We start from the raw sequence: 25,287 nt of genomic DNA on the forward strand, positions 1-25,287 counted from the left end.
CCAGAGTTGGGGAACTCTAGACGTGGATCTACCAGATTTCAGGTTCCACAACAGGTTAGATGGGTTGTGACCAGAACGAGAGTCCCACAGGCAATATGGGTAGATACACTGGTAACACCTTAAAGACCAGTTCTCCCTTATCTATGCCTTCCCCCAATTCAACTATGGCCACATCTTTGAGCAGGATCCGGGAGGAGGTAACACTGATAATAGTAGTTGTCTGGCCTAGCCGAAGAAGGATTAAGTACACCGACATAGTGAATCTAGCAGTGGAGGCTCCTTGAACACTCCCGGTCCACCAGGACCTTTTGTCTGGAGTCCAATAACGTATCTTGCTCACGATTGCTAGGATTAGAGGCTTGGCTATTGAAGCCCAGGTCTGAAAGGATCAGGGGGTCTTGGGTCCAATTATCTATGCATTGTGTGAAGCTAGGTTATGGCATCCGTAGAGATGAATTGGCCCTAAATACGATTAGGGGTCAGAATTCGGCGCTATCCATTTGTTCCCAGAGACTGTTTTTCACCCATTGATTCACACTTCGTGCAGGGAGTAACGTGGTTGGCCCCAGCAACAGCACCTTTGCATCCTTGGGATTTGAACTTGGTGTTCGCTGTCCTCACAAGCCACCTTTTGAACCAATTCAGGAAACTCTATAAGTCCTTTGACTTAGAAGGTAACTTCCTTGGTTCTTCACTTCAGCAAGAAGAGTGTCAGAGCTGGCGGCTCTTTCATGTAGGGAGCCATTCTTGGTCTTGCATCATGATAAAGTGATGTTGCGTCCTCATCCATTTTTCATGTCTAGAATGGTTCTAATTTTCACTTGAATCAGGACAGTGTTTTGCCTTCCTTTTCTCCTAGTCCACAGTCAGCAAAGGAAGGATCGCTGCATACTCTGAAGGTAGTTTGGGTGCTCAGGATTTACTTGAATTTGGCGGCACAGGTCAGGAATCCTGGTTTGTGTTGCTAGAAGGGCAGGCGGCATCCAGGTCTACTATTTTTCACTAAATCCACCAGTTAATTATTCAGGCCTATGGTTTGAAGGGTAAGGTCTCACCCTTTTGGGTGAGAGCGCACTCTACAAGGAGTGTGAGGGCATCTTGGGGTGTTTGCCATCAGGTGTCAATGGCTCAGGTTTGCAAGGCAGCTACATGATCTTTGGTTCATACACTCACAAAGTTCTACTAATTAGATGTCAAGAGTTATAGAGGATACCATCTTTGGCCGCAGTGTGTTATGAGCCGTAGAATAGGTCTTTTGGGCTGGTGACGGTGTTTCTGTGATATGTGTCTCCCTCCCCTCAAAGGCATTGCCTTGGGACATCTCAGAGAGTAATGATTATGGCCTGCTCTCTTTCCCATGATGTACGATAAAGAAAATAGGATTTTTTTCTACATACTTACCTGTAAAATCAATTTCTTTGAGTACATTACGGGACACAGAGTTCCCTCCCCTCTTGCTTGGAGTTCATGTCTGCTCTGTGTCCCATGATGTACTCAAAGAAATGGATTTTACAGGTAAGTATGTAGAAAAAAATCCAATTTTCCCCAAAATTCAGTAAAGGACACAGGTTCCATCACTCTGTATTTGTTATCTATGCCTATGCACTGCTTTTCCACAAAATGGAGAAATACTGGAGATGGGAAGGGTCATATCTTGTTTGTCAGTGGCTTTTTTGTTTACTAGTCTCCAAATCTTCCTGTATCAGCATAACCCAGTTGCGTCATAATAACTGAATTCAGCATCCCTTGATTAACTTCAAGAAACAAATTTTACATTATTTTACAGTATAAAAATCCTGTTTTAAGCACCAGGCATAGCAATTGTTGGCATGTGAATGAATGTACTCCTGTTATTTATTTCATTTTGTCAAAAACATTCACATAAAAATTTCAGTTGAAAAATACTTGCTACAATACCAGTAGATTGGCACCCTGGCAAGATTCAGACTTACAAGATTTGCCCTGTGGATGTTGCCTAATACAGATGGTGAATCATAGCAGAAAAATTCTGGGCTAATCCCATTTAATCTTTCTTGGATAAATATCTCTTGCACACCAGTAAAATTAAGTCCATTTCTGTTTAGTACTTAGAGGAAACCATTATTATTTACAGTACCTTGAAAAAGTATTCATACCCCTTGAAATTTTCCACATTTTGTCATGTTACAACCAAAAACATAAATGTATTTTATTGAGATTTTATGTGATAGACCAACACAAAGTGGCACATAATTGTGAAGTGGAAGGAAAATGATAAATGGTGTTCAAAATGTTTTACAAATAAATGACTAAAAAGTGTGGCGTGCATTTGTATTCAGCCCACCTGAGTCAATACTGTGTAGAACCACCTTTTGCTTCAATTACAGATGCAAATCTTTTTGGGTATGTCATTACCAGCTTTGCACATCTAGAGAGTGACATTTTTGCCCATTCTTATTTGCAAAATAGCTCAAGCTCTGTCAGATTGGATGGAGAACGGCTGTTAATAGCAATTTTCAAGTCTTGCCTCAGATTCCCAATTGGATTTAGATCTGGACTTTGACTGGACCATTCTAACGCATGACTATGCTTTGATCTAAACCAGTGGTTCTCAACCTGTGGGTCGTGACCCCTTTGGGGGTCGAACAACCTTTTCACAGGGGTCGCCTAAGACCATCGGAAAACATATTTCCGATGTGTAAAGAGCAGCTACTGTGTAGAAAGCAGCTGCTGTGTTGAAAGCAGCTACTCTGTTAAAAGCAGCTACTATGTTTGAAAGAAGCAGTATTGGAGGTAAAAACGACACTTCATGAATTATAATTACTGGGTAAATAATTTTATGGTTGGGGGTCACTACAACATAAAGAACGGTGTTAAAGGGTCGTGGCATTAGAAAGGTTGAGAACCACTGATCTAAACCATTCCATTGTAGCTCTGGCTGTATGTTTAGGGTCATTGTCCTGCTGGAAGGTGAACCTCTACCCCAGTCTCAAATCTTTTTCAGACTAACAGGTTTTCTTCTAAGATTGCCCTGTATTTGGCTCCATTCATCGTCCCATCAACTATGACCAGCTTCCCTGTCCCTGCTGAAGAAAAGCATCCCCACAACATGATGCTGTCACCACCATGTTTCACGGTGGGAATGGTGTGTAGTGTTAGTTTTCCGCCACACATAGCATTTTGCTTATAAGCCAAAAAGTTCAATTTTTGTCTCATCTGACCTGAGCACCTTCTTCCACATGTTTGCTGTGTCCCCCACATAGCTTCTCGCAAACTACAAACAGGACTTCTTATGGCTTTCTTTCAGCAATTAATTTCTTCTTGCCACTCTTCCATAAAGGCCAGATTTGTGGAGTGCACAACTAATAGTTGTCCTGTGGACAGATTCTCCCACTTGAGCTGTGGATCTCTGAAGCTCTTCCAGAGTTTCCATGGGCCTCTTGGCTGCTTCTCTGATTAATGCTCTTTGCCCGACTTGTCAGTTTAGGTGGATGGCCATGTCTTGGTAGGTTTGCAGTTGTGCCATACTCTTTTCATTTTCGGATGGTGGATTGAATAGTGCTCCGTGAGATGTTCAAAGCTTGGGATATTTTTTTATAACTTAACCCTGCTTTAAACTTCTCCACAACTTTATCCCTGACCTGTGTGGTATGTTTCTTGCCCTTCGTGATGCTGTTTGTTCACTAATGTTCTCTACTAATTAGGTGACTTCTGAAGGCAATTGGCTCCACTAGATTTTAGTTAGGGATATCAGAGTAAAGGGGGCTGAATACAAATGCACGCCACAATTTTCAGATATTTATTTGTAAAAAATGTTGAAAAACTTTAATCATTTTCCTTCCACTTCACAATTCGGTGCCACTTTGTGTTGGTCTATCACATAAAACCCCAATAAAATACATTTACATTTTTGGTTGTAACATGACAAAATGTGGAAAATTTCAAGGGGTATGAATACTTTTTCAAGGCACTGTATTTGAATAATCACATAAATTCTAGGCTTCAAAGCACAACATTGTGCATACGCACTTCCAACTGCACTTGTCCAACACTTTGGGGAGGATATACACAAATTGATAAATGAAGATGCTTTTTTATGTGACAAAAATAATTTTGTTTAGACATTTTGCGAGATATTAGAAATTAATATTGCTCATTTCAAGCACACTGTTTCTACACAGATTGTGAGTGCCAAAGTATGGATATTACCTCTCTTTCAAATGAGATTGAAAAGACCAACAATTGTGGTAAGTCAGTAGAGAGTTATTTACCAACTAAAGCAAATGATCTGTCAGTCCACTGGGTTCTTTAGATAAACACATATTTGTGCCTTGTGCATTCAAACCTTCAGAATTGGATTTTAGGAACTGCCTATTTTAAGGATAATTGTGCATATAAATGGCTGTATACAAAAAATGGAATGGTTAACAGGGCATTAACCCGAGTATTCACAGCTCTGCCACACTATATATTCAATTTAGGGTTGTGTGTCTCATTACAACCAGCCCCAGCCAGTGACCCCCTCCCTAGCAGAACACAAATGAGCAAACACAAACAAAACTGCTTTATTTGGCTTCAAAGAAACATACATTTTGCTTAATCAGAATCTCCAGCCTTGTCAGTGAGGAATTCTACAAGGCTAAGTTGGTGGGATTCTGCAGACCTTTAATTAGCTGGTTGCATGGGTTTAATGGCATTATACCAGCAATTGGGTTGTAAATTGTGGACATATGAAAATATAGATGCATTTAGACACTTTGAGGTAGTGGGTGCTATACAAAATTTGGTCACTCCCTTGATCACTCCTAAGACCTTTCGAACAGTTATATAATTTATGCAAGCACCCTTTTCAGGGGCCACAGAAAGCTCAGCTCCATTTTCCATCAAAGTTATGCAGGCATACTGAGAATCATTGCGGAACTCTGCCTGAACCCAAAGACCACAAGACTTAAGTACTTTTTTTTTATTTGTATTTCCTTTTGTTTTGCTGCTGCTATTTTTGTCTATTTTGTATACTATCTTGTTTTTCAGTAAAATATATTATATACCTGTATACTGTATATCAGTGAATACATTGATAGCAGGCTCTTTTTCAAAGATACGACAGCACACTTGAAGAATCTTACCAGCAGTTTCAGTGATGGTTTAACCCTGCTTTTGTGTAATTAATAAGAAATAACATTTGTGTAGTAATCTGTGTTGCTGCAATTAATCACAGTTAGCACATTTTTCATACTCAAACACATCAAACAGAAAGAACAAAATCCTTAAGAACAATATTGCAAATGAAGCAAGACCAGATTCAGTTGAGTAAACAGGTAAAAATGTAACTTTTTAAAAAATATTGTTCATGTGCTTTATCATGTTGTCTACATATACAGGCACACCTAAGTGTGCTTGCACTTTGGCCCTTGAAACAACTTTTTTGTTCTGCAAACAGGAACAATGGGGTATCAAAAGATGATTTCCAAACAGGTCCCCTATCGGCTTTAATAGTTGTTAGTTTATGTGCAGCCTGATTGTCACCTGAACTACCTGAAGTAAAAGGTTAGCGGTGTCTATGGCCATCCTATTTTTTTAGTACTAAATATATACATACAATTTTTTTAGGAATCCAACCATAAATGCATTTTTATTCTTTTGCCTTTTAGGGTAAACCGATAAGCAGAATTGCTGTGCCAAGTAAAGCTAGAAAACCAGTCTTTGTCTTTCTATTTACGCGTTTGTTTTATGTTCAAATTATACATGAATGTTTGTCATGATTGTTAGTGGTTTGACTTCACTTGATGTATTTTGTTCATACCGTTAAAATGTTAATAAAACTGTTGCATGCCCTGAGCCCCTTCATGTTTTTTTTATAATTATGAATAAAAGATAATTTCTTAATTGTACACAGACATATTAATAGACAACTGGTGAATTTCTACTTTAAAGTAGCCAGCTGCTTACCAGTCACTCAGACTGCATGCACACCTTCCAGATCAGTGCCCTGGGCATGCTACAGGGATCTTGCCTGGCCTCAATAAAGGAGAAAAGAAGTGGGGCCAGACTATAATGTGTCTTTGGCACTGGACCCTGCTTTAGGCTCTCCCCTTTTTACTATGTACATCATGTGGTCGGCCGCAGGGTGCTTACAGGTCCAGAGCAGTAGTGTTCCGTGTCCCTGATGACTCCTTGAGCATACGGCCATCTAAAGTGGGTGAAGCTGGGTCCAAAATATTAACTTAAACATCTGTGACTCTCAGTCCTTAGGGTGGTAAGTATGGGCTTGCCCTTTTAAGCCTTGTGCCTGGGTGTCCCCTGTGTGCAGATCCCTGCTCTTTTGGGCAGCAGCAAAGGTTCCCTAACACTTTTCCCCCTTTGGGGTTCCTTGGGATAGGGAGAGCAGATGTTTGGGAAGTCTAGCATGCGCCCCTTTGGTTGCAGGTGCCTGCTGTATGCCTCTTTGCAGCGAGTGCCATTTTTGCCCACATGTTGCATCCTATTGCGGCTGCCATGCCTGTTTCATGCAAGCAATAGGCCTGTCCAATTGCACCCCTGGGGTCTTCAGCGGATGCACACATGTCTAGAGTTAAGGGGCTGGGTGTCACTTTCAGTTTTGACTGTTACTTGACTGGTGACAGAGTTCCCCTACACCTGCTGTCACAATTTAAAAAGAACGTGGCTGCACGGGGCTCCTCCCCATGGCTGCATCATTCGTTCACATCGATCTGTGAATGAACTACAACTGCTGCTGAGGCAGATGACTTGTAGTTCTCAAACTGCGAAGGTGCTGGTGAGCGCTCACATATTTCATTAATCTTCCTGCTCTCCAGTAACTTTCTGACTATATGGGAGGAATGGGCAGGCAGCTATACTGAGAATCTTTCAACAACCAGCACTTAGTAAATGTCAATTGTCTTCATACGGTCATCAAAATGTTCTCACAATGGTCTTCATCAAATAAGATGAGAAACAGAGACAGTACTTTATTCTGATTCAAGAATGAAAAGGCTCTCATTTCAATTAGTGAAGACCATTGTGTAAACATTTTGGTGTACTTTTAAGGACAAATTACATTTTCTAAGTGCTGCTTGTTGAAAGTACATACTGTATCTTCCTGCTAGGGAGCAGAGGTAATCTAGCAGCTGGGGTTAGCTTTTACTGCTTAAGGGATTTTTAAGTCCTAGTGCACTGATATTTTGGGAATATACAGTCATGGCTGAAAATATCAGCACCCTTGCATTTCTGTCAGATAATACACCACTTCGCCCTGAAAATTGTTGCAATTACCAATGTTTAGGCATTCTCACGTTTATTTTTTTTTTGCGCATTGGTATGACACAGAAGAGTGGAGAAAGAAAAAGCCAAATCTTACACATTCCATGCAAAACTCCGAAAATTGACTGGACAAAATTATTGGCACCCTCAATTTAATATCTGGTAGAACATCTTGGAAATAATAACTGAAATCAGTTGCTTCCTGTAACCATCAATACGTTTCTTACACCTCTCTACTGTAATTTTGGACCACTCTTTTATCAGCTACTCCAGGTCTCTCAGATTGGAAGGGTTCTTTTTCCTAACTGCTGTTTTAAGATCCCTCCACAGTTTCTCTATGGGATTGAGATCTGGCCTCATTTCTGGCCAGTTCTGTACTCTTCAGCGCTATGTCTGAAACCATTTCTGGCTGCTTTTTGGTGTGCTTTGGGTCATTGTTCTGCTGTAAGACCCATGACCTTTTGACAGAGACCGAACATTCTGACACTGGGCCCTACATTGCACCCCAGAATTCTTTTAGTAGTCTTCACATTTCGTAATGCCATGCACATGACATAAAGACATCCAGTGCCTGAAACAGAAAAGCAACCCCAAAACATCAGTGAACCTCCACTTTGCTTGACTGTAGGGACTGTATTCTTTTTTTTTTTTTTTTAAAGGCCTCATTGCTTTTTCAGAAAACAGTAGAATGATGGGCTTTACCAAAAATCTTTATTTTGTTTCATCTGTCCACAGCACATTCTCCCAAAAGGATTTTGGCTTCCTCAGGTAAGTTTTGGCAAACTCCAATGTGGCTTTTTTTTATGTATCTGTGTCAGCAGTGGGGCCCTCCTGGGCTCTTGCCAGAGTGTCCCTTTTCATTCAGATTTCAACATCTAGTGCGAACTGACACAGTTGTACCCTGTGCCTGAAGGTCAGCTTGAATTTGTCTGGACGTTGATCGAGGTTCTTTTGCCATCGTTTGAACAATCCTTCGCTGCAATCTTTGACCAATTTTTCTCTTTCTCCCACGTCCAGGGAGATTAGCTATGGTGCCATGGGCTGTAAACTTCTTGACAATATTGCCCACAGTGGACACAGGAACATTACGATCTCTGGAGATGGACTTGTAACCTTAAGATTGTCCATGCTTTTCCACAATTTTTGTTCTAAAATCTTCAGACAGTTCTTTGCTGTACTTTGCTCCATGTGACACACACAACACAACAGGTTAAGTAAATTTTTCACCATTTTAACTGGTTGTCGGTGTGATTTCTAAATTGTCAGCACCTGTTAATTGATACAGGTGAACTTAATTACAAATTAAGGAGCATCACAAACTTGGAATGCAATTATTTCTTACAATTTTGAGAAGTTGCCAATAATTTTGTCCAGTCCATTTGTGGAGTTTTGCATGGAATGTGTCAGATTTGGCTTTTTGTTTCTCCACTATTTTTGTGTCATACCTATACAAACAAAAGAAATAAACATGAGAATGCCTAAACATTTGTAATTGCAACAATTCTCTGGGTATTTGTGCGTTATCTGACAGAAATGCAGGGGTGGTAATATTTTTGGCCATGACTGTATACTGAAAATCTGAAGGAACCTGACTTTGCACAAGCGATCTGCTAAGCATAGGTGCAATGTTTTGCAGGTTCCAGAAAAAGAAATGCACATTTTTACCTGCAAAAATACAGTATGTTCATTTGGTTTTTTTTTTAAGGAACTTGGCCTTCAAAGTTGAAGCCTCTGATGACCATTTGCCCCAAGGTCAAAAGCATGGGCTTTAACTAGGTCCCTAGGCTGCCTAAATCCTTCCTTTATACACTCTGAGATGGAAGACACACAGAGGTAACTGGCCTCATCCTGGAAAGGTAAACCTCTCCCCCAAGCATTTTGCTCAGCAATACCTGATGCAGGAGGCCTTCATCAAGAAATGCTCGGTACCTTCAGTGGATCCCACCATTGTCTGCCCCAGTAATTCTCTCACAGTCCCAGTTTAGGACGTGTCAGTTTTAAAGGACTCAGTTGACAAGAGGCTTTAATCTCTCCTCAATGCCTCCTTTGCATTACTTGATGTAACAATGCAAGCTACTATTGATTTCTTGGTAATCTGTGAAACCCTGGTTGTTTGCTACAGGCGTATGACACATGACCCTGTTTCCATCCTTACTGACTTGGTGTTCTACATTGCCTCAGCTGACCCTTGGTATTAGAGGGATTATGAGGTGCCCTCCAACAGAAGTCCAGGATTGGACTGCTATCTCTTCAAATGCTCAGGCTCATCTGGCTCAAGCACTGTCTTATGGTACTGGACTGTAAAAACTGCCTGGAATGCATCACTTTTGGAGGAGGTTGCCTTTTTGGGGATTATTTGGACTCCTGTATCAAGGAAGTCACAGACAGCAAGAGCAAGCTGTTTAAATCCAAGTGCAGCGCTAATAAATATAAAGATGTCCGTATGTATGACCAAATATAATATATAAAACTCAGGTATAATAAATAGGATAAATAAATAAAAGTTCAAGTGCTTAAAGTGCCAACTGCAGCGATGCTTCAGTACTTGTGCTTGAAGGTGTAGTAAAATTACATACTCACCAGATGCAGAATGGAAATGTGCATGTACAGTCAGGTCCATAAATATTGGGACATCGACACAATTCTAACATTTTTGGCTCTATACACCACCACAATGGATTTGAAATGAAACAAACAAGATGTGCTTTAACTGCAGACTGTCAGCTTTAATTTGAGGGTATTTACATCCAAATCAGGTGAACGGTGTAGGAATTACAACAGTTTGCATATGTGCCTCCCACTTGTTAAGGGACCAAAAGTAATGGGACATTTGGCTTCTCAGCTGTTCCATGGCCAGGTGTGTGTTATTCCCTCGTTATCCCAATTACAATGAGCAGATAAAAGGTCCAGAGTTCATTTCAAGTGTGCTATTTGCATTTGGAATCTGTTGCTGTCAACTCTCAAGATGAGATCCAAAGAGCTGTCACTATCAGTGAAGCAAGCCATCATTAGGCTGAAAAAACAAAACAAATTCATCAGAGAGATAGCAAAAACATTAGGCAAGGCCAAAACAACTGTTTGGAACATTCTTAAAAAGAAGGAATGCACCGGTGAGCTCAGCAACACCAAAAGACCCGGAAGACCACGGAAAACAACTGTGGTGGAAGAATTCTTTCCCCGGTGAATAAAACACCCTTCACAACAGTTGGCCAGATCAAGAACACTCTCCAGGAGGTAGGTGTATGTGTGTCAAAGTCAACAGTCAAGAGAAGACTTCACCAGAGTGAATATAGAGGGTTCACCACAAGATGTAAACCATTGGTGAGCCTCAAAAACAGGAAGGCCAGATTAGAGTTTGCCAAACGACATCTAAAAAAGCCTTCACAGTTCTGGAACAACATCCTATGGACAGATGAGAACAAGATCAACTTGTACCAGAGTGATGGGAAGAGAAGAGTATGGAGAAGGAAAGGAACTGCTCATGATCCTAAGCATACCACCTCATCAGTGAAGCATGGTGGTGGTAGTGCCATGGCGTGGGCATGTATGGCTGCCAATGGAACTGGTTCTCTTGTATTTATTGATGATGTGACTGCTGACAAAAGCAGCAGGATGAATTCTGAAGTGTTTCGGGTAATATTATCTGCTCATATTCAGCCAAATGCTTCAGAACTCATTGGACGCCGCTGCACAGAGCAGATGAAAAATGAGCATGCATTTCACTTGCTGAAGACAAAACTGAAGGGAAAATGCCCCAAGAACAAGCAGGAACTGAAGACAGTTGCAGTAGAGGCCTGGCAGAGCATCACCAGGGATGAAACCCAGCGTCTGGTGATGTCTATACGTTCCAGACTTCAGGCTCTAATTGACTGCAAAGGATTTGCAACCAAGTATTAAAAAGTGAAAGTTTGATTTAGGATGATTATTCTGTCCCATTACTTTTGGTCCCTTAACAAGTGGGAGGCACATATGCAAACTGTTGTAATTCCTACACCGTTCACCTGATTTGGATGTAAATACCCTCAAATTAAAGCTGACAGTCTGCAGTTAAAGCACATCTTGATTGTTTCATTTCAAATCCATTGTGGTGGTGTATAGAGCCAAAAAAGTTAGAATTTTGTCGATGTCCCAATATTTATGGACCTGACTGTAAATATACATTCAGAGGTCCGCTTTAAGGAAGCGAGATAAGCCAGGCATAGGAATAACCTCCCTCTGGGTAGCGTGCAGCACAGCAAATACTCCTGGGTTGTATGGTAATTCAATCAGCCAGAGGTCCCCTTTAAGGGATGGATGGGTGTTGCAGCCTGTGTTACAGGGACTCCCTCCTCTGGATACTGGGATGGATAAAACTCTTTGGTGGGCTCATCCATATAGTAAGGTGGCCGCTGGACCTTCACGAAGCTTCGGGCGGTGTGACATCACGGCGTATTGGCCCCTTCTTACGCGTTCCGTGCCACGCGCGTCTTCAGAGGGGATGGCATAACAAATAAATGTCATACTTTTCTGCTCTGTGCAGTAGTTTTGCACACAGCTGCCCCAACCCTCTTTTTTTCAGGTCCCCCACCAGCACTCCGGCTCTTCCCCTCAAGTAGTGCCCCCAGAGAAAGCTGCTTGCCCTGGGGGCACCGCTGGGAGCATCCATAAGACACTTCAGTCCCCCCCCCGCTCCTCATTTACAGCTGAGGCTATTGTGAGCATTGCTGCATTGGAAGGGGCTCAGGAAAGGAATGTGGAGGGGAAGGCTGCTGCACACAGAAGGTTTTTTATCTTCATGCATAGATTGCATGAAGGTAAAAAAAACTGAGCCTTTAGAACCACTTTAAGTTTCCATTAAGTATTGACATTTTTTCTTCCCTGTTGTGAGAGCAAGGAAATGGATCAGAGCTGTAAATAGTACCATCTGATCACTGTGATGACCAACCACAATGATCCCATGGCACCCAGTCCCTCAGATCAGCTGGGTACAGTGTCTTTGTGTGCCCAGCTGTCTAATGACAGCTCAGAACACAATGATCACCAGGCAGATCGACCAACCCAAAGACTATTTATCCAGTGCCATTCATAAATAGCCACTGATCCATCACTGAAAAACATACATACCACAATAAAAAAATTAACACCTTCCCGCCCGGCCTATAGCAGATTGACAGCCAGACGGGACACTCCTCCTTGTGACTAGACATCATATGACGTCCTGTCAGAAGGGGCTGCTCACACGGCCGCGGGGTCGCGCAGCGGCGCGATCTGTCATCGGCTGTGTCCATGGGATATAGCCGATGACATATCACTACACCGGCCCGTTGCCAGTGTCATGTGAACGCTTTGACCAATCACAACAGATCACATATCAATTGTATACAATGGATGGCTTCACACAATTGTGTTGTTAGCTGTGATTGGTCAAAGCAGTCACATGGTACAGCAAGGGCCAATCACAGCCCATCTGTATCATGTGATGAGCTTTGCTCAATCACAGCTAATCACAACAAAAAACTGAATGCGTTTCATTCAGTAATAATGATTGCAAATATCAATTAACTACTTCAATACTGGGCACTTTTACCCCCTTCCTGTCCAGACCAATTTTCAGCTTTCAGTGCTCTCGCACTTTGAATGACAATTACTCATGATGATTAGTCATGCAACACTATACCTTGACAAAACTTTATCATTTTATTCACAGAGATAGAGCTTTATTTTGGTGGTACTAAATCACAACTGAGTTTTTTATTTTTTGCAAAATACACGAATAAAGGGAGAAAATGAAAAAAAAATCTTTTTTTTGTTTCTGTTACAAAATTTTGCAAATAAGTACATTTTCTTCATAAATTTAGGCCAAAATTTTTACTGCTACATTTCTTTGGTAAAAATAACCCAAATCAGGGAATATTATTTAGTCTGTGTGAAAGTTATAGAGTCTACCTAGCTATACTACCAATCATTGAAAATGGTTCACACCTGCTGTACTGATGGCCTATCTCATTTCTTGAGGCCCTATCATCCCAGGAAAGTACAAGTACCACCGCATGACCCCTTTTTGGAAAGTAGACAGACCAAGCTATTTAGTAAGAGGCATGGTGACCTTTTCTGAAGTTGTCATTTTTTCCATCAATTCTTGGGAAAATGAAGAAATTATTTTTTTTTTTTTAAACACAAAATTGTCATATTAAGTTATTTCTCACACATGGCATATGCATACTTGCAATTGTATGGTGATACCACATGTGTGAAACTTTTTCACAGCCTGGCCACATACAGAGGCACAAGATCCAAGAAGCACCATCAGGTGCTCTAGGGGCAAAAATTACACTTTTAATTTTCTGACTACCTATCACATTTTTGAAGGCCCTGGAGCACCAGGACAATGGAATTACCCACAAAATGACCCAATTTTGGAAAGCAAACACCCCAACGTATATTCTATGAGGCATAATGAGTCTTTTGAACATGTAATTTTATTCCACAAGTTTTTGAAAAATGTGCAAAGAAATTGAAAACATATTTTTATGAGATATTTCTAGCACACAGCATGTACATACCAAGAATTACACCCCAAAATACATTCTGCTACTTGTCCTGAATATGATGATACCTGTGGTGTGGTGGCTGTTGTGACAGGTACACCGATGAGCTGCACTGATGAATGCATGGACAGGTACACTGATAAATACACTGATGGGCTGCACTGAGAAGTATACTGATGGGCTGCACTGACAAGTGTACTGATGGGCTGCACTGACAGGTCCACTGATGGCGGCACTGACAGATCCACTGATGGGCTGTACTGACAGATGCACTGATGGCGGCACTGACAGATCCACTGATGGCAGCACTGACAAATCCACTGATGGGTCCACTGACAGATTCACTGATGGGCTGATCTGACAGATCCACAGGTGGCACCGACAAGGACTCTTTATTAGGGGCAGTGTGGTGCACAGCAGTGAAAGGGTTTGAAAAACTCACTTTTCCTAGGTTCTCCTCCTAACACAAGATCGGTGTGTGAGGAGGACAAGATAGTAACAGTGAGTGATCACTGTGTGTTTCCACTTATGATCGGCTGTGACAGGTCACAGCCGATTGTGTTGACACTTATGATCGGCTGTGACAGGTCACAGACTATCATGTGGTAAAAAGCCAATTTCAGTGGCTCTTTACCTCCAGCTGGGAAGCGCTGTGTCCGAGGAACACAGCCTGATAGGAACAGCCGCGCTGCGCGCCTTGGGGGGCGCACATGTACAGCGCAATCCACAGGACGTCATATGATGCCCAGTCACAGGGAGAAGAGGACCACCCGGCCATCAGTCCGCTATAGTGACGGCAACGTGTCAAATACATTATTAGCAATCATAATGTGGAAAGAAAAAAAAATCCTAATCGCTTGCCCAAAGTAGTTTAATGTTACTATGCTAACATTGTATTGCTTTGGTCACAGTGTGTTATAAAAAAAAAAATAAAGTAATAAGAAAATAATTTAAATTTTTTTACATACTGTCACCAGGCAGTGTCCCTGATCACCGCCACGTCAGTTATATAATATCGCTGTATTGGACTGGTGACAATATGTAAAAAAAAAAAAAAATTGTGTTTTTTTTTTTATTTCTACATTTTCCAAATAATTGTAACAAAAAATTAAAATTTTCAAAAAACTCACCATGCTTCTTACTAAATACCTTGGATTGTCTATTTTCCAAAAATGGGTAATTTGGGGAGTATTTATACTATCATGACATTTTTGGGCCTTAAGAAATTAGATAGACCGTCAGTACATCAGGACTGATCGATTGTCAGATGGATTGTGTACTCAATAACTTTCCTGCAGACCAAATAATATACACTAATTTGGGGTATTTTCATTGAAGAAATGTAGCAGAATACATTTTGACCTAAATATATGAAGAAATGTTATTTATTTGCAAAATGTTGTAATAGAAACAAAGAAAAATACGTATTTTTTTTCAAGTTTTGTTTTTTTTAGTTAGAAAAAAATAGAAAGCTCAGTGGTGATTAAATACCAACAAAAAAAGCTCTATTTGTGTGAAAAATATGAAATTTTTTTTTTATGGGTACAATGTTGCATGACCGCACAATTGTTATTCATTCAAAGTGCGACAACACTGAAAGCCGAAAATTTGTCTGGGCAGGGGGTAAAAGTGCCAGGTATTGAAGTGATTACAAAATTTTTTTTTTTTTTTTTTTTTTTTCATTTTAAATTATTTTCTTCAAGTACAATACTGGTCATGTAACCATCCACTCTTTGTTATTCTCTATTGTTTGCCCAAAAATTTAGGTGGGAGGGGTGGAGGAGGAGGGTGGAATGCACAGGCAAGATGGCCGCCGCACTTCCGAGATAGGCAGTTCTTGGAGCTAGGTTATTGATGAGCCTGTGTCTTATGAGAAAGTGTTTTTTTATCCTTGTCCTAATAAACTGCTTTCAATACTGCACTTAAAAGCACCTTTCCTGTTGTTTATCCTTTGTCAGAGTCTGCTTCCACTTATGAAGAGTAGCTCTAGTGTCCTCTTGGTTCCTACTCTTTCTCTCCTCCCTAATGGTGTCCAAGAGTACCTGCATCCTGCAGAGCTTATTGATGCAGAGCACCCTATGATCTTTGTCCTTTCTCCTTAGAGGAACTGGCAGGAACACCAAGGATTTCACACAAAGGAAGCAATCCAAAAAAACAGGATACTTTTTCATAAAAGTACATGGTACAACAGGTACATAGACTATATTGCCAAACAGTGTTCCAATTACCTCCATGACCACAGGTGTATAAAATCAAGCACCTAGGCATGCAGACTGCTTCTAATTTCTAACATTTGTGAAAGAATGGGTCATTCTTGGGAGCCCAGTGAATTCAAGCGTGGTACCATGATAGGTTGCCACCTGTGCAATACGTACATCCATGAAATTTCCTTGCTACTAAATATTCCACGGTCTACTGATAGTGATATTGTAACAAAGTGGAAGCAACTGGGAACAACAGAAACTCAGCCAGGAAGTGGTAGGCCACGTAAAATGACAGAGTCAGCACATACTGAAGCGCACAGTGCGCAGAAGTCACAACTGTCTGCAGAGTTGATAGCTAAAGACCTCCAAACTTCATATGGCCTTCAGATTTGCACAACAGTGCGTAGAGAGCTTCATGGAATGGGTTTCCATGGCCTACCAGCTGCATTCAAGCCTTACATCTCCAAGTACAATGCAAAGTGCTGGATGCACTAGTGTACAGCACACCACCACTGGACTCTAGAGCAGTGGAGGTGTGTTCTCTGGAGTGACGAATCACGCTTCTCTGTCTGCCAATCTGATGGATGTGCCTGGGTTTAACGGTTGCCAGGAGAACAGTACTTGCCTGACTGCATTATGCCAAGTGTAAAGTTTGGAGGAGGGGGGCTTATGATGTGGGGTTATTTTTCAGGGGTTGGGCTCGGTTTCAAAGGTTTGAGGTTGCAATCTCACTGCAGAGACTAAAGTACTTTAAGTGGATCTAAACTTTCTCAATCAACATTAACTATTTTTAATTCTTATGCTACTAGGCTGACTGAATAGATAGGATCGTATAATATGTTTACTTGTTTTAAACTTATTAAAAGTAAAAGTACTTTTCTTCAGTTGCTGCTTGATTTTTGGCCTAGACCAAAATGATGTTGTACATACCAGGAGGAAGGGGGAGGGGCTTTCTCAGATGAGCACACACTCTTGTCTGCATGGCTGAGCTACAGTCAGATGGATTCCAGGAAGTAAATACTACATAAATCATCTGCCCTTACTCAAGATGGCTGCAGCTAGAAATGCTAGGGGTGTTTTTCACAATGTGTTGGATGGGCAGGTTTGCTTTGAATATTAAATAGTGTTTTCAGTTTGTGGTGCTCAGATATAGTTAAGTTCCACTTTTTGTCCAATGCAGGGCATTCTGAAATGTAGGCTGCTTCCAAATAGTTCATGTAAGCCAGTTTATGCTATTTAATAGCAATAAAGAATTACAATTAAATATATATAAACCTGTGCAAATGAAAATTGTAGTAAATAATCAAAATGAAGTGTAAACATATAGCAGCTGAATACAAAAACTCCAATACCAGGCAATAAGCAATATATACATAAAGTGCAGTGCTTAATTAAGTGACAAATAATTAGTGAAAAAAACTGTGAAAATGTGTCATAAAAAACATGAATAAAATTTTTTTTTATGACACATTTTTCAGTTTTTTTTCACAAATTTTTTGTCACTTTATTAAGTGCTGCATTTTATGTATATAGCAATAAAGAATTGCTCCTCATTGTGCATCGGATATACAGTTAAAAGGAAAGCCCCAGTGAATGCAGCTGAACTGTATAGCAGTTTAGTTTTCCCGCATTACGTTATGTGCAATGTACTATAAATCACTGCCTAGTGTTAACACCTAATATTAAAATTTTTTTAGTAATAAATTCATTTTTTGTAAGAAATAAAATACACATTCTTTAGAATGCTTGCATAAGAAAATGATTTACATTATACGATCCCTTCTAAACAGCTGATGCAGTTTTCAAATGAGGCAGGTAAGAAAAGACTGGATGAAACTGAAGCAAGAACTACCATGTCCTCAGTCAAGTGTTATTTTTTTAGATTTTACCATGAAACTTTACATTACATTTTTTTTCTTTTTAACATTTGTAACCACTTTAACTCCGCCCTATAGCAGAATAACTACTATGCGGTGGGCTCCCTGCGCTAAATCACGTATAGATACGTGATTCGTGATCTCGCCGTTATCGCAGGCCGGGGGCATGCGCGTGCCCACCGACCCGGCGGTGCCGTGATTCCATGCCTGAATGATCAATCAGCAGATTCAGGCCAGTGATGTTTGGGCTGGATCTGCTGATTGATCCCTGCCATATCACAGATCTTCCTGTACCGGTGTTCACATTTACACAGGTACGGGAAATGATTCAATCTTCTCTCCCTGGGCACATTCCATTCCAGAGAGAAGAAAGCAGATATATGTGAGTAAAAGAATACACAATTACAGTAAAAGCACTGATAGGTCACATTTAACCCCCTGATCACCCCCCAGTTAACCCCTTCACTGCCCTGTCACCAGCGTCATTAGTATACAATGTACAGATTTTTTTACTGATCACTGTATTAGTATCACTAGCAACTTCAGATAGCAACAGTGTCCCTCCCAGATAGCGTCAGATGGCCCGCCACTACATAAACAATAGAATATATAAATGGTGCAGCGCTGATACTAAATACAGCTAGCAGTAAAATAAACTCAGAAAATACATGCAATTAAGTAATCACAACATTAAAATCTTAGGTGAATATATGCACCCTCATTAAATGATAATATAAAACAGTATATCAATCACTGGTGCCAAGGTGACCCGCACTTAATCCGTGACTAAGGAGTGGTGAATCAGTCCACTTTATGCACATAAGTGAAAAAATCTTCATACACGTGAATGTGTCATACGTGCCAAAAAATCCCAAAATGGTCTGAGTGCCCCCTCACCTCCTTGCAATGACCACAAGGGCCAACCAGCGTTATAATAGTGTTCAGACGATCTCCTGCGAATCCCTTTCCCAATAAGACTGTAATGACCGGAGCTTTAACCAGACCTCTTCCTGCACTCCACCGCTCTGGCAACACCTCTAGGATCCACTCAGAGACACAAACGAAACAGGCTCCATAGTGCAATATTATCGTATTTATTAAATAAAATTAAAATACCCATTCACATGTTAGCAGGTAACAGCAAACATCTCGAGTTGTCCTCATGACATGTGGCGTCATGGAGTCCCAATATGGCGCTGGATATGATGTCACCGCGTTCCGGAAATGACAATGGACGTACTAACGCGTTGCGTCACGAATAGCACGTGACTTCATCAGGGTAACCGCCCATGTTTTCACCTCCCATTTATATTGGCTGCCTGGGTGTCAATCAACTCAAAGGACAACCCTCGGCGGCCATATTAATGAAGTCCCGACCCGTATAGACAATAATACTCCGTCTCAATAGGACTGAGTATAACCACGGATAACCTACAACTAGCAAAAATCTTAATTAATTCTAATGAAATCCCAATAATCCCCAAACCAGTAAATCAAATCAATCTAGTGGGGTGTTAAAAAGAAAACCAATAATGGCAATAAATATATACATATATATAAAAATGAATATAAAATATATGTATAAACCCTATACTCAGACTCCATGTATAAGTTTACAATCATGAAATAAAACCAACATCTCAAATATACACAGCAAAAAATCACCTATATGAATAAAAATATAATTGTAGCCAGGTAGATAAATATAATGCAATTAAAAATATTAAAATAAAAATATATTTAAAAAAACATATATATATATATTCTTAAAAATCACTTATAAAACAATTCAGGTCGAATTCAATATTCAGACCTTTTGGTACTTGTGTTTGCATTGTATATATCCATCGTGACTCTGCCTTGCTAAGAGACCGCACTTTATGACTCCCCCTCCAGTGGCTCTTGTATTTTTCAATGCCCCAAAAAATTAATGTCGAGGGGTCTTTGTTATGACACATGGAAAAATGTTTTGAAACACTGTGTTTTTGATAGCCTTTTTTTTATATTCTGAATATGCTCTCTAATTCTTTTCCACATGGGTCTTTTGGTTCTGCCTATGTATTGCAACCCACATTGGCATTGCAACCCATAGACCACCCCCTCTGTCGTACATGAGATAAAATCACGGATCTCGTATCTTGTTCCATTAGTATTGGACTCAAAAAATTTTCTTTTTATGTTCTGCCCTTTGGTTTCCTTACATGCAAAACATGATCTGCAGGGAAAAAAGCCTTTTTGGTCCAGGGGGACCAATATAGGTGATTTTTTGCTGTGTATATTTGAGATATTGGTTTAATTTCATGATTGTAAACTTATAACATGGGGTGTCTACATGGAGTCGGAGTATAGGGTTTATACATATATTTTATATTCATTTTTATATACAGTCAGGTCCATAAATATTGGGACATCGACACAATTCTAACATTTTTGGCTCTATACACCACCACAATGAATTTGAAATGAAACGAACAAGATGTGCTTTAACTGCAGACTGTCAGCTTTAATTTGAGGGTATTTACATCCAAATCAGGTGAACGGTGTAGGAATTACAACAGTTTGCATATGTGCCTCCCACTTGTTAAGGGACCAAAAGTAATGGGACAATTGGCTTCTCAGCTGTTCCATGGCCAGGTGTGTGTTATTTCCTCATTATCCCAATTACAATGAGCAGATAAAAGGTCCAGAGTTCATTTCAAGTGTGCTATTTGCATTTGGAATCTGTTGCTGTCAACTCTCAAGATGAGATCCAAAGAGCTGTCACTATCAGTGAAGCAAGCCATCATTAGGCTGAAAAAACAAAACAAACCCATCAGAGAGATAGCAAAAACATTAGGCGTGGCCAAAACAACTGTTTGGAACATTCTTAAAAAGAAGGAACGCACCGGGGAGATCAGCAACACCAAAAGACCCGGAAGACCACGGAAAACAACTGTGGTGGATGAGCGAAGAATTCTTTCCCTGGTGAAGAAAACACCCTTCACAACAGTTGGCCAGATCAAGAACACTCTCCAGGAGGTAGGTGTATGTGTGTCAAAGTCACCAATCAAGAGAAGACTTCACCAGAGTGAATACAGAGGGTTCACCACAAGATGGAAACCATTGGTGAGCCTCAAAAACAGGAAGGCCAGATTAGAGTTTGCCAAACGACATCTACAAAAGCCTTCACAGTTCTGGAACAACATCCTATGGACAGATGAGACCAAGATCAACTTGTACCAGAGTGATGGGAAGAGAAGAGTATGGAGAAGGAAAGGAACTGCTCATGATCCTAAGCATACCACCTCATCAGTGAAGCATGGTGGTGGTAGTGTCATGGCGTGGGCATGTATGGCTGCCAATGGAACTGCTTCTCTTGTATTTATTGATGATGTGACTGCTGACAAAAGCAGTAGGATGAATTCTGAAGTGTTTCGGGCAATATTATCTGCTCATATTCAGCCAAATGCTTCAGAACCCATTGGACGCCTCTTCACAGTGCAGATGGACAATGACCCAAAGCATACTGCAAAAGCAACCAAAGAGTTTTTTAAGGGAAAGAAGTGGAATGCTATGCAATGGCCAAGTCCATCACCTGACCTGAATCCGATTGAGCATGCATTTCACTTGCTGAAGACAAAACTGAAGGAAAAATGCCCCAAGAACAAGCAGGAACTGAAGACAGTTGCAGTAGAGGCCTGGCAGAGCATCACCAGGGATGAAACCCAGCGTCTGGTGATGTCTATGCGTTCCAGACTTCAGGCTGTAATTGACTGCAAAGGATTTGCAACCAAGTATTAAAAAGTGAAAGTTTGATTTATGATTATTAATCTGTCCCATTACTTTTGGTCCCTTAACAAGTGGGAGGCACATATGCAAACTGTTGTAATTCCTACACCGTTCACCTGATTTGGATGTAAATACCCTCAAATTAAAGCTGACAGTCTGCAGTTAAAGCACATCTTGTTCGTTTCATTTCAAATTCATTGTGGTGGTGTGTAGAGCCAAAAATGTTAGAATTGTGTCAATGTCCCAATATTTATGGACCTGACTGTATATGTATATATTTATTGCCATTATTGGTTTTCTTTTTAACACCCCACTAGATTGATTTGATTTACTGGTTTGGGGATTATTGGGATTTCATTAGAATTAATTAAGATTTTTGCTAGTTGTAGGTTATCCGTGGTTATACTCAGTCCTATTGTGACGGAGTATTATTGTCTATACGGGTCGGGACTTCATTAATATGGCCGCCGAGGGTTGTCCTTTGAGTTGATTGACACCCAGGAAGCCAATATAAATGGGAGGTGAAAACATGGGCGGTTACCCTGATGAAGTCACGTGCTATCCGTGACGCAACGCATTGGTACGTCCATCGTCATTTCCGGAACGCGGTGACGTCATTTCCGGCGCCCGCGCCATATTGGGACTCCATGAAGCCACATGTCATGAGGACAACTCGAGATGTTTGCTGTTACCTGCTAACATGTGAGTATTTTAATTTTATTTAATAAATACGATAATATTGCACTATGGAGCCTGTTTCGTTTGTGTCTCTGAGTGGATCCTAGAGGTGTTGCCAGAGCGGTGGAGTGCAGGAAGAGGTCTGGTTAAAGCTCCGGTCATTACAGTCTTATTGGGAAAGGGATTCGCAGGAGATCGTCTGAACACTATTATAACGCTGGTTGGCCCTTGTGGTCATTGCAAGGAGGTGAGGGGGCACTCAGACCATTTTGGGTTTTTTTGGCCCGTATGACACATTCACGTGTATGAAGATTTTTTTACTTATGTGCATAAAGTGGACTGATTCACCACTCCTTAGTCACGGATTAAGTGCGGGTCACCTTGGCACCAGTGATTGATATATGTTTTATATTATCATTTAATGAGGGTGCATATATTCACCTAAGATTTTAATGTTGTGATTACTTTATTGCATGTATTTTCCGAGTTTATTTTACTGCTAGCTGTATTTAGTATCAGCGCTGCACCATTTATATATTCTATTGTTTTTGTGTATGGTATTCATTGGTACATAGTAGGTGCTAGCAGCTTTTTATCGATTAGTGCAATCTAAGCGCAGGGGATTTTTTACATTATTTTGAATATACCGCCACTACATAAGTTATCACATTTAACCCTTTGATTGCTAGGAACATGCTCACATACACAATAAACCTCCATTGCTACTATAGTGTCTGAACGGATCAATATCTTTGATCAGATCAGAACTATACCAGCGTTCACAATAGTATAGTGCCCCAAAAATGCAGCATTAGCAGGATCAGCATCTGCGTTTAACCTCTACACTTACCTGGGCCCTCTCCCCCAGCAAGTGCAGTGTCAGTAGATCACTGTCACTTGATACATTGCACACAAAACTGCAGTGTTAGCAGAATCAGGCCTGATCTCTGCTAGCACTTGCAGGTAAATTTTTTTGTAGCGGTTCAAGCAGTCCCTGACAGCCAGGTGCTCTTTTTCCCATGAGTCGCACTAGGTACCTATAAATTTAGTGACCAAAATATCCAACAAAAGGTACTCTAGTAAAGAGGCCTACAGGATTCTGACCATGTCAGATGAGAGCGAAGGAGAAGCTTCACTGCCAGAATCTGCCTCAGAATACGAACCAGTAGACAGCAGCAGCACCGTTACAGATAGCTCAGACGGTGGATTAGAGGTCCCTGATAAGGTCAGGTGTACTTGACCCTATTTCCAGGTTGCTGAGATGGTACAATTGCATTATGATTCTCATATGTAACAGTGCCAGTACTAGTGCCGCTCAACCTTATGGTAAGCACCAGCAGCCTAGTACATTCTGGTCTTATACATACCAGCATTGCAATATCACTTGGTGATGTGGCGAGTCCCATAAGTGCAGTACAAGCTGATGTAGTGGCTAGAACAATTAGTGTCCCACAGCCACCAAGAATACATACACAGGCCGTAGAGCCTATAGTGTCCTTCCGGATGTACTTGCAAATCCTGATTGGTAACCCACAAATTCTGCAGCCCCCGTACTTCCCCCACTCACTGCCCAACCCGAAATTCAGGTGGAAACAGCAAATTTAACTACTCCCCTTAATTTTATGGAGCTGTTTTTCATGGAAGATCTGTATGCATTGATTGTGGATAAAGGCAATTTTTATGCACAACAATTTATCACTGCCAACCCAGATTCAAACCTTACCAGACCATTTGCATGGAAACCTATTATGGTTTCTGAATTTAATGTTTTTTTTGGGCTTAACCCTCAATATGGGCATTACTAAAAAAATGATTTGTGGTGGTATTGGTCCACACTCCCGATTCATCATATGCCAATGTTCATATGCTACCATGGCCAGGCATAGATATGAGAATATAATTTGATTTATGCATTTCAATGACAAATTTGCAGATGTGTATACTCATTAGTTTTTCTGGGCGCCTTGCATTAAAACAATTTCTCCCCAGCAAGCGTGCCAGATATGGGGTCAAAATGTATAAGTCTTGTGAGAGGGCAACAAGTTATACATGTAATTTTCAGATTTACGACGGAAAAGATAGTCACGTGGAGCCCCCCAGATGCCCAGACTACATGGGGAGCAGTGGCAAGATAGTTTGGGACTTGGTGTCACCCTTTTCCATATGGGGTACCATTTATATGTGGGCAATTTTTATTCAAGCATGCCACTATTTAGACATTTATACAATTTTAATTGGAGATGTGGCACTGTGCGACTTAATCACCAGGGCTTCCCCGAACAGCTTGTAAATATTCGTCTTAGAAAGGAGAAAAAAAGCCTGCTTGAAAAATTATTAATTGCTCGCAGTGAAGTGGAAGGACAAATTAGATGTTTTCCTCCTGTCTTCCATTCACGCAGACACGACCAACCAAATTTCCATGGCAGCTGATATTGTTGAGAAGCCCTTCTGTTCCACGACTATAACCTTAACATGGGAGGGGTGGACTTCAATGACCAGATAATGAAGCCGTATTTAGTTTCCCAAAAAGCCAGACACAGCTACAAAAGAGTGTCTATTTATTTCAATTTGCTCTATATAACGCTTCTGTGCTTTACAAAGCAACTGGATGAAGTGGATCCTTCCTAAAATTCCAGGAAGAGATCATCATGGCCCTTTTGTATCCAGAAGGTGCTGTGGCCCAAACCCCCAACACAGATGCAGTGAGCCAGCTGCATGAGAGGCATTTTCCCAATCCATTCCTGGTGCCCTAACCCAAAAGGCACCCCAAAAAAGATTGTGTCTGTAGCAGACATGGAATTAGGCATGACACCCGCTTTTTTTGTCCCTCCTGTCCTGGCCATCCTGGTCTCTGCCTCAAGGACTGTTTACGTCGCTACCATACACTAGTGGACTATTAGTATAGGGTACAGCACGGCACAGTCTAGGGCATATATACAGTTGTGTTCAAAATAATAGCAGTGTGTTGAAAAAAGTGAATAAGGCTCAAAATCC

General features: G+C 40.8%; 1 protein-coding gene across 1 annotated transcript in view; it reads left to right on the forward strand.

The window, feature by feature from the left end:
• The window catches only part of LOC149460851 (uncharacterized), a 122,317-nt gene extending 116,500 nt beyond the window's left edge, over positions 1-5,817 (forward strand). Inside the window, exons 10-12 of the mRNA XM_089679192.1 lie at positions 4,161-4,226; positions 5,220-5,297; positions 5,631-5,817. Coding sequence (XP_089535318.1) covers positions 4,161-4,226; positions 5,220-5,293 — 140 coding nt within the window. The 3' untranslated portion in view covers positions 5,294-5,297; positions 5,631-5,817. The remainder of the gene's footprint in view (positions 1-4,160; positions 4,227-5,219; positions 5,298-5,630) is intronic.
• Positions 5,818-25,287: the final 19,470 nt, after the last annotated feature.

This window comes from Staurois parvus, unplaced genomic scaffold, assembly GCF_062004578.1.
Source record: "Staurois parvus isolate SC_StPar_1 unplaced genomic scaffold, SC_StPar_1.0 ptg000220l, whole genome shotgun sequence".
NCBI lineage: Eukaryota > Metazoa > Chordata > Amphibia > Anura > Ranidae > Staurois > Staurois parvus.